This window comes from Lagopus muta, chromosome 2, assembly GCF_023343835.1.
Source record: "Lagopus muta isolate bLagMut1 chromosome 2, bLagMut1 primary, whole genome shotgun sequence".
In the NCBI taxonomy this organism is placed as follows: Eukaryota; Metazoa; Chordata; class Aves; order Galliformes; family Phasianidae; genus Lagopus; species Lagopus muta.
In genome coordinates this window covers 24,157,452-24,167,543 of record NC_064434.1, presented here as the reverse complement: position 1 = coordinate 24,167,543, position 10,092 = coordinate 24,157,452, and the positions used below count along the sequence as shown (strand labels likewise).

Sequence of the window (10,092 nt, the reverse complement as noted above, 5' to 3'; positions counted from 1 at the left end):
TTCGCGCCTAACTTCTCGGGGTGCATTAAAGATAAATGCCGGAGGGCGGGCGGTGGGGAGGGCGGGGAGCGGCGGCCCGAGCGCAGCCCTGACCTCTGCTTCCTTACAGATGCTGTCATGAGAACGCACCACTTTCGCTCTGAGGTAATTTATTTAGCACGCAATTTCAAGGTCAGAAGTTGTTCTCTTTACCTGAGTACTTGTCCTTATTGTTGTCCTTTTTCTGTAATGAAATCGCGTAGCAAGCTTTTCATTTTGCACGAGAGCCACGCCGTCCTGTTTTTGTATTTTATTTCCTTCTTGTGTGCATGTGCTTAAAACGACACGTTCCTCGCAAAGCAGGAGCTCTGCACCCTCTGTTCGCTGCTAGTGCTTTCCCTTTCCAGAGGAGCCGCGCTCTGCGCGCCCAGAGCTGCTCCGTCCGCGGGCGGCCCCAGCCCGGCCCTGCCCGCACCGCTACGGCTGTGGTGCAGAGCTCCTGTGCTGCCGCCTGCCCTCGCTCACCTGCTGCGGGCAGGGAAGTGCTGCCTAGCCCCAGCGCTGCTGAACGGTGCCAGGACTCGGGCAGACGGGAAATGCCAACGCCAGCGCTTCCCCAGCGCTCCAGAAGCTGGAGCGGATCTGCTGGGAGAATATGGGGAATGATGCTCATCCAGGCATCACTTGGTCTCTGCGCTGCTATGGTGTTTCTCCTGCCTGGTTCCCTGCTGCTCATTTAAGCCATGCCATTGCCCGCTATTGCAGAAACCGTTAGAGAGTTTTGCACTAAAATGATCTTTTGCTTCAAATTATTTACGTTATGTATAGCTGGTTATGACTAAGAAAATGACCAGATTATGACCAGTATTTTAAAAAGTGTACATGTGATACGGTTGTTGCAATGTGCTTTCTGATGGAAATTAGTTTTGAACTCCTATGTCAAAAATGGTATTTCACATTATTGCAAAGAGATGACACATGGAGTGTAGTTAGCAGAGAGACCTCCTCTCTTTAACCCTGAGAAGTCTGTTCTGTTCTTGTGACTGGATGCTGAGTACTGCACTAAGCGAGCTGACAGAGGTGTATCTCCAGGAGCCAGGGCATTTGTCAAGGCTTCGTTCCTCCAATAGGAAACAGTTGGTTGCTATGCAATGTTACTTTGCCATTAAGCCCAGACAGAAATTGAGGTTGTGCTACTCTGTGTTGAAGTACGTGTGGTTCTGAGTGTTGACTCTTAGAAGGGAAGTTTACAAAGTGACTCATTCATTTTCAGTGAACCACCATGCAATTATTTGTATATCACCTGGTTAAAAGCAGGCACATTTCATAGAAATTTCCACTTATAGAAACACACTAGGATAAAGCATAAAGGACTATTAGATTCTTTCATAGTTTTCTATATTACATTTTGACACAGTAAGGCACCTACTAATGGTCCTAGCCACCCATCTAAGCAATGGTGGAGCTGTTTTTCCCCTCATTTCTGGTCATGGACTTTTGATTCTTAAGAGAAAACGATGACTCATGTGACATCATTACATTTTTATTTTTTAGTTTTTTAAGTAAAACCTTCTATTAATGAATCTGATTTAATTGATTAGTAACAAATTACAAATATGCTCCCATGGAAATGTTGGCAACATTATTTGAAACAGAATTTGATGTTTTCAATATCTATATCAACACAAAGCATTATGCACTTCTAGTTCCAACAGGGTGCTGACAAAAGCATGATGCATGGAAATGGAAGCTTTGTATAGTTGTGTTTTATTCTCCTCCAAAAATGAACATAGCATCAACTCTGCATTTCACATCACTAGGTCCAGCTGCTGGCTTTCTCTATGCTGAGCTGTCTGTTAGGCACAATTATAAATGCTGTTCCTTACTGATGATAAAAGATAACGAAGAAGAGTTTGATACCAAATAGCATTCATCTCCTGAGAGCTGGGTTCGATATGACTCGCATCCCACATGAATGTGCAGGTGGTCTAGTGGCACTGCACAGAGAATTATAATTGCTCGATGTACAGAGCGGTTGGCAATTCCTGCATGATTGGCTGCCAGCCAGCAAAGCCTTATATTTGGAAAAAATAGATGTGTAGCAAATTTATATTGAAGTTCCTTGCCAGAGCCGTAGCTCTTGTGGTGCCTGCACTGTCTTTGTCCCCAGCACAAGCTGTTGTATCACTTCAGTGCTGAATCCCACCTTAAAAAAAAAAAAAAGAAGCATGATGGGAGGGTAAATATTAAATTTGAAAATGTACTGATCATCCTTATCAGATACTGTGTTCTGAGTTTGATATGCTAGTGCAGGGTTTCATCCACAAATGCTTTGTCTATTTTTGTGGGTCTTGATTTTCAATGTCTCTGCAAAGCCTCTCATTATTATACTGCAAAAGTCTATGCAGATATTCCTCACTGCAGAATGAACTTGAAACACTTGACCCCCTGCCTCAAAAAGAGGTAAATTTGCATGAATCGTTATGAATATAAAGTAGGTTAAAGCCTGCCTTTGTTAGACGTGCTTCATGGCAGAAAAATTAACCAGCAAGAAGATGAGAGAGTTTACAAGATAGCACAGTGGTGTCCCACTAACATTCATTTACTATTATCTTAAGTTGTCAGACCTGTTTTTGATATATTTGTTGTTACACTTCTTTAAGTTCATTGCAACTACTCTCAGGATGCCCTCGATTACACAGGCATTAGAGATATTCCCTGAACTAACAAAGGAATCGCACCCAGAAGAGTTAATGTTTCTAATCTGAGGTAGACCTAGATATGCCATGGCTGTAAAAGAGAAAACAAGTGAATTTCCAGCAGAAATATTCATTGCCTACGTGACAAATCAGACTTTGATGAGGAGCTATTTTAACTGTTCCCTCCCCTCTTTGAGAATCAGTTGTAGCATTGCATGTTTGTGCTGCCCCAAAAACTACATCAAAATAACAGTGTAACTCAGCGATAGTGCTGCCAAAATAGGGATTGTGATCCAGTATTTTGATGTTTTGGGTTTTTTTTTTTACTTATTCATTGTATATTGAAAGATTTACATCATACCAGTAATTCCGTTACTTCACGCTTCCTTCGCTCTCTGTAGGAATTTGTTTTCTCATCGAGTATATTAATTTTCTCTGAGTACTTGAGGGCTTGACAGGTTCAAGTGTTCAGCAGCATTCACTTCACAAAGAGGTTTGAATGTTTTCCATACTTCACAATTTGAGAACACTCTTTAACATGTTTGTGTTGCCACTTGTGATTTCAGTTTCTTCCCTAATTATTTCTCCATGTTGTCTAAGCTTCTGGAATCACAGGATTACATGAGATTTTACCTTTCAATTAAAGGAGAAGCTACTAGCTCTTTTTCTTGCAGAGCAATCTTGAATGTATGCAGGCTGGAGTCTTCTCACAAGCTTTGGAGGACCAGCCTGCTGCAAATGACTGGCTTATAGAATGAAACCAAGTGATACAATTCTTAAAATCTCATGATATGAAGGCAGGAGTTCACGAGTAGGCAGGTTCTCATGCTGAATTTTTAAGTAGTGTTGTTTTTTTCATGAGATTGGAAAGGGATACTTGCACTAATTGCTAATATGGTTCTTATTGGGAAAAAAAAAATCTGTTGGATTTATAAATCTTTTGCCTAAAATTCTCTCTCAGCTTTACAGTTTTCCCTTATCTCATCTTTTAAATTAGAAATACAATTATCTCAGGATTGGAAGGTCTCATTGTCTGTGGGTAGTCAGGAGCAATATTGTATCTTTTTGCATTTATTTTATTTTGACTCATATATTTTAGGCAAGCTTTATGTGAATGGTTCCACTGTGACCTGCAGGCATAATCCTGCTAGGAAGCAAATCCATCAAGGTTTTACAGTCCACTATAAATTCTGACTTCTCTTAAAGCAGGTGCATGCTGCTGGGACTGATGGCATGAGGAAGGCAAACAGGAATTGACCCTGAATGGAAAGACTCTGTGGAGGCATGGCAGTGTATATAGACCATAGCTGTAGCAAATGACAAATAACATTTTGTCTTTTGAGTTCTGCAGAATTCTCATTTTGTTTGTAGAATAGACTATATACATACAGGTCAGCCAAATCTAGTGGCAATTTTTAAGAGCAAATGAATTTCCTAAATCCTCCATTATCATACAACAGATACACTACAGTAGAAAAATCTGCAGTAAATGCATGTGTTGACATTGCCAGTAATGAATGCCCAGAAGAAGTTGTCAGGAATTTATTTGTCAGCATAGCTTAGTTGTAACCGTCTCCCTTCCGAGGCTAATTGTGACACAATTGCCTAAAAATACAATTCTTGATATCTTATAAAGCAGTAATGAATAGTCTTTGAAGACTGGCACTATAACTCATCCCAAGCGTTGTGGAGTTATTTATAAACTGCTCTAGATATACACTGCTCCAATGAAAAGAGAAATCAGCAGACCCTCTGAGCTGAATTTACTCTTCCATTTGATTGGAGGAAGTGCATTCAAGGAGCAACAGAAATGTACAGGACTAGCCAGAAAAATACATTCATGCACCTATTCATAGGCTGTCTCTTCATCTTTACAGAGCTTCATCAGCCTGGAAATGTTTTACCTTGGTGTTTGACATGTTTTTCCCCCAGGATATCTAAGCTGTTTTTCCATTAGTGGTTGTAAGAGTTAAGGAACAGGTTCAAGGGAAAATAAATCATAGACAAAAGCAAAAATAGTTTTCTTAGATGTATGAAAGCTCTTATGTGTAGGCATGAGTAGAAATCTGTAAATATAGGTTATACTGTATAAAGACAAGTGCTTCTATCCATTTCTCATAACGTCTAGTGACATGGCCCAAACAGAATATGGCACACTGTGCTGTAACACAGTACAAAATCACAGAATTGCAGGAGTTGGAAGGGACCTCTGTGGATCATCTAGTCCGACCCCCCTGCTAAAGCAAGTTCTACAGTAGATTGCAGTTGAGGTACTACTGAGATTCTGCATATAATACTTTGTCTGTCCATGACTGTTAGCTTCATTCACTGCAGCACTGTACTTAGCCCAGCAGGCATCAGCCTATGCTGAGAAACAGCCTGCTTGGCAGTCATATCACAAAATAGATGGCAATTCCCCAGCTGCTGCAGCAAGATCACTTGGGTTCCTGAGCTAACTCCAGATGAGGTAACCTAGGTGCCTTTGCTTTGTGCTACAGTGCAGTGTAGAAATGCCCTATATATTTCTATAGCTGTCTGGTTTCCTGCAGCTCTATTCTGGCTTCTGACAGAAGGCAGAGCATTGAAATGCTGAGGGGATTCCTTCTCAGCTCCATCAATCATTTGATAAAGTGCTGACATTGTGTCACAGTCCATATCAATAGGTAAGACATGCTCTCAATACACTGCGTTTTGGGACCTGCATTGTAAATGAACACATCCTCACAGCTCTCTGACAGGATAGGGATAATCACTGCATAATGATCTGGCACACAATAACAATTCTTATTTTTTAATTTCTCATTATTACAATCATGCCAACAGCCTTTAGCTGTCATGAAAGTATTCATATACTTACAGTACGAATTCTCAGTGTTTCTTTTTATCTCTGGAAATGCATATCTTAGCTGTGATTGCAGCTTCAGCCATGTTGCATGCCAGTTTACAGTTTACAATCCTGGTGCATATGAGCTGCTGCTTGCAAGCAAACAAGTGAAGCCGTGCTGATTTCAAGGGGATATAGAGAGAGCACAGCTTGTCTGTGTGTGTCTGTACCCATGCACTGAATGAGAGCATCTAGCTGTCTTTTACTGGCTGAAATTAACCTCAGATTTAAACTGTGAATTAAAATAGCTGAGGTCATACCTGTGGTAATCACATGTGTTACCACATCAGCTGCAGAAGTGACTCTTACACACATGGAAAGAATTGTGCAGGGGTCCACAGCCCATGTACAGCTCAGGAAAGCTTAACCACCTACACCGATTTCTCAGTTACTGTGGTTAGATTACAAAAATGAGAGATCAAGCTATCCACTTTCAGAAATAACTCAGTACAAAAGGCTATTTAATGAAAGAAAGCTGTGCATGAGCATGGTAGTACTTCTCTCAGAGCTCTTTTGGCTCCTGGGCTATCGTACATGTTTTCCTAGGGCATGGAAATACAATTCTCAGGCTTTTTGAAGAGTGGCTCCTTTGGTATGCTGTGGAAGAACCATGCTGAGCACAGGGTAAGGTCACCTCACTGCTGCTGTACAGAAGTAGGTTCATTTGGGCTTGGCTTGTTTGGCTCAGTCACATCAAAAGTGAACAGATCCATGGCTTCTCAACCTGCCTCCATAATCTGTAGTCTAGAGGGCATATCAGGCCTCAGACTTGGCAACAGAATGCTTAGCTCCTCCACATCTCCTAGACAAGGACTTAGCACTGTGTTGCAGAGATGCTTGATTAGGTGTTTACGCTCACTGCTGATATGACTGATCTTGACCTAGCGCTACCATGACAGGTTATATTTGATCTGATTCCTTGTGCTTCTAGTTCACCTGTGAGCTGTGTTCCTGGGTACTTGTTATCTGGGTGCTGCTTTTATCCAAAGCGTTTGAGCCCCAGCTGTGTTCCTTGTGCCTTGTGGCCTTGCCTCAAGGAGACTTAGTTGGTTCTTCCTGACTCATCAGCAGCAATGAAACATGAGTTAGGGCTGAAGTGCAAAAGTACGACATCAGCTGTGGCAGCTAGCTACATTTGACACTTGGGCAGACATGTTTCTCACAGCTTGTGCCAATGTCCTTATCACTGCTGTCCACTCAGCTGTTAGAACAACAGCTCTCAGCTTCAGGGTGTCAAGGTAAACAGAGCAAACTTGAATTGGAACACAGTTCTTACAAAGCTTTATTTATGAATATCTAGACTACACTGAAACGCGCAATCATGTTAGACTGAGGTATTACATTTATTCTTCTCTTTTGTTCTAGAGAGTAAAATGATACAACTAGGTCAAGACATCATTCCTCTCTGATCTGTTGCTGCCACCTTCATGTGTGTAAAGTGTAGGCAGAGTTGGAAAGTGACTTTGCAAAAACAGCATCCTTGTATACAGCAAGATAAGCTCTTCATAAGCATTTACAGTTTTATAGTCCATAGAACTATTCAGCTGACCTAGAATAGTTATCTCCTTTAGGATGAGCTGAGCTCTTCAAGCCTCACTGACTGCAGTGACTGCAATTTTCATTGACTGTAAAAGGAGTTTTAGACTAGCTCCAGACAGAGATACTCATTCAGATATGTAAATCTCAGTATATGAATCCAGATATCTTAATACATATCTGAATTCCACCCCAGGTATCTTGCATATATATGTATGTATATATATATGCCTGTAAATCTCTTTTATGTATCTACTTTGGTTAAGAGGACGTCTTTACATTGAGGTGGCATAAATTCTCTTTCCACTTTGCACTTCAAACAAATGCACTGGACAGATGAGAATTTCTTTCTACATGTTGGGCAGCAGTTGTGTGGTTTAGCAGTGTGTGCATCTTATTCTCTTTCCTGCTGTATTTTTAATATTTAAAAGGCTGTTTTGGTAGTTATCTCCTTGTGGCAGACTAAGGTTATACACCATATACTGATGGTGCCGAGGAGAAATGCTTGAGAACAACCTAGTGTGTTCTAAATGTGATTGTACTTTGCAGATCAATCAGTACTCCAATTTATTTTTGTTCTTAAATAACTTCCATTCCTCCTATAGAATTGTAGTGCCCTGAGCAATAGTGAAGGAACTGAGACAAGCTATTGCAAGGGCTAAGAAAGGCAAAATAGCAGTGGATAACTGCAAACTTTTGTTAGAGAATCATAGAACAGACTAGCTTCTGTGGCTTATAAATTTAGACAGGAAAGAGTACTTAAAAGGTACCCTCAGTTGTAACTGGAATTACCAGTTATTTGCTTACATATCATCAATTTTTCCTATCAAATCTTACTTGCTTTGTTAGGAATTCTGTCTTTGAGATAAAAAAAGAAAAAAGCATAACAACCAAGCACATGTAAATCAGCAGTGTAATACAGCATGGATTATTAAAAGTTATACTTCAAATTCATTCATCCATCTAAAATCTAAAATGAGGGCTTCTATTTGTTGCTCATTTTTTGTACTTTTGTGCTCATTTAGAAGCTGGAAGGCAGGTTGCTGATACTGTATTTCATGAACTGAGTTGGAAAAATAATCTCAGGTTATATAAAAGACAATTGCTTGTGATTGTCTTGAAAGTTTGGACTTATCTTGGAAAAATTAGTATTATTTGGCACATGTCAAATCAAAGTCTTCAATATCTAAGAAATAATTCCTGCAGTGTTTGGATTTTGGGCTTTAGAGGATAAGAATAAAATCTCAGAAGAAAATAGAATGTGTGCAAAGAAGCACCAGTGGAAGCTTGTTAATGAGAGTGACAATTGAATATGGAATGTTACATTTGATGCTTAACTGTTGATTCAGATCTTTATAGGAGTAACCCCAAGATAAGATTAAATAAATAAAAAGATCAATAGAGCCACAAAAAAAAAAAGGGGGGGGGGGGGGGGGGGAGGAGATTACAGTGTATATTTTGGAAGCTGTTAGAACCAAGAAAGAGCAAATACTAAGACCTAGCTTTAATAAACAGTCTTTGTTGTATAAGTAGTTTGGAGGACTTAATGTGAATCCTGGATTTGGAGTTGAACTTACAGGACTGGCAGTTAAATAAATATTGTATTTCTTATTCCTTTGTTAGTTTGTACACTAAGCACATTTAGCATGGAAGTCACTGTGAGAGAAGGGAAGTAACGCAATCGTAGTCACTTTCAAAATTAAAGCTGGTCTTACAGTATAGGTGCATATATATTTAAATATGTGCAGCAGAAATACTCATTAAGTTCTCTCTTTCAGTTTGAAGGGGAATTTGATACAATAAATGGATTTAATATTTAATTAAACCTGCCCTTTTTGTTCCAGTAAGCACTTCAGCTTGAGGGTTAAGTTCTATTTCAGCCTGCCTGCAAAACAGCTCAGAACTCCAGAGTCTTGAGAGTGGTTCTGGTACTGTGCATACTAATGTCTCCAGGCTCTAAGATGCTGTAGGTTGCATATGCATGAAAGTTCCCAAGCTTTCAGCAGGCAGTTACTGACAATTCAAAGACCATTCTTGACGTCATTAATTGACAGGGATAAATAGATGACAGTTCTCATCCACACACAACCATTGTCAAAAACCTTTAAAGGAAGCACACAGGATTGGAGATCTTTCCTTTGGCTTTGATGTTCATTAATGTACTTGCGAAAGTGCATTCTTTGGAATATCCTGAGTTGGAACGGACCCACAAGGATCATTGAGTCCAGCTCCAGGCACACAGAACCACTGAAAATTCAAACCCAATGTCTGAGAGCATTATCCAGATCCTTCAACTTTGGCACCTCAGGGCCGTGCCCACAGCCCTGTGCAGCCCGTTCCATGCCCACCACCTCTGGTGCAGCCCTGTCCCTCACCCCCAGCTGCCCTCCCCTGACACAGCTCCATGCCGTTCCCTCAGGCCCTGTCGCTGTCACACAGAGCAGAGCTCAGCGCTGCCCTGCGCTCTCTATGAGGAGCTGCAGCCGCCATCAGGCCTCCCCTCAGCTCCTTGCTCTGCGCTGAGCACACCGAGGGACCTCAGCGCTCCTCTTATGTCTGTCCTCCAGACCCTTCATCATTTTTATAGTCCTCCTTGACATTCTTTACATAGTTTTATTCCTTCTTACACTGTGCTAACTCAAACCTGCACATAGTGCTGGAGGTGAGGCCGCACAGAGCAGAGCAGGACAATCCCTCCCCTCTCCCAGAGGCAGTTCTGGGCCTGAGGCACTGCAGGGTGTGTTGGCCCTCTGGGCTGCTAGGGCTCATGCTGCCTCATGTCCAACTTGCTGTCAACCAGAACCCCAGATCCCTTTCCATAGGGTCTCTAGTCTCTTATACCCTAGACTGTAAGCAAAGACAGGTTTCTCTGTTGTAGGTGCAGAATTTGGCACTAGCTTTTGTTAACTTCATGCAGTTTGGTGATTGTCCTGCCTTCTAATTTGTCATAGTTTCTCAGGAAGGTCTCTCTACCCTTGAAATAATCAACAGCTC

General features: G+C 41.2%; 1 protein-coding gene across 8 annotated transcripts in view; it reads left to right on the top strand.

Moving 5' to 3' along the window:
- Positions 1–10,092, top strand: part of DST (dystonin) — a 293,719-nt gene that overhangs the window by 357 nt on the left and 283,270 nt on the right. For 6 of the 8 annotated variants that reach the window (XM_048936442.1, XM_048936449.1, XM_048936436.1 and 3 more), the window contains exon 2: positions 110–144. In XM_048936442.1, coding sequence (XP_048792399.1) covers positions 110–144 — 35 coding nt within the window. Of the gene's footprint in view, positions 1–109; positions 172–10,092 lie in introns of all 8 variants that reach the window. The other 2 variants (XM_048936447.1, XM_048936429.1) reach the window with 1 other exon arrangement.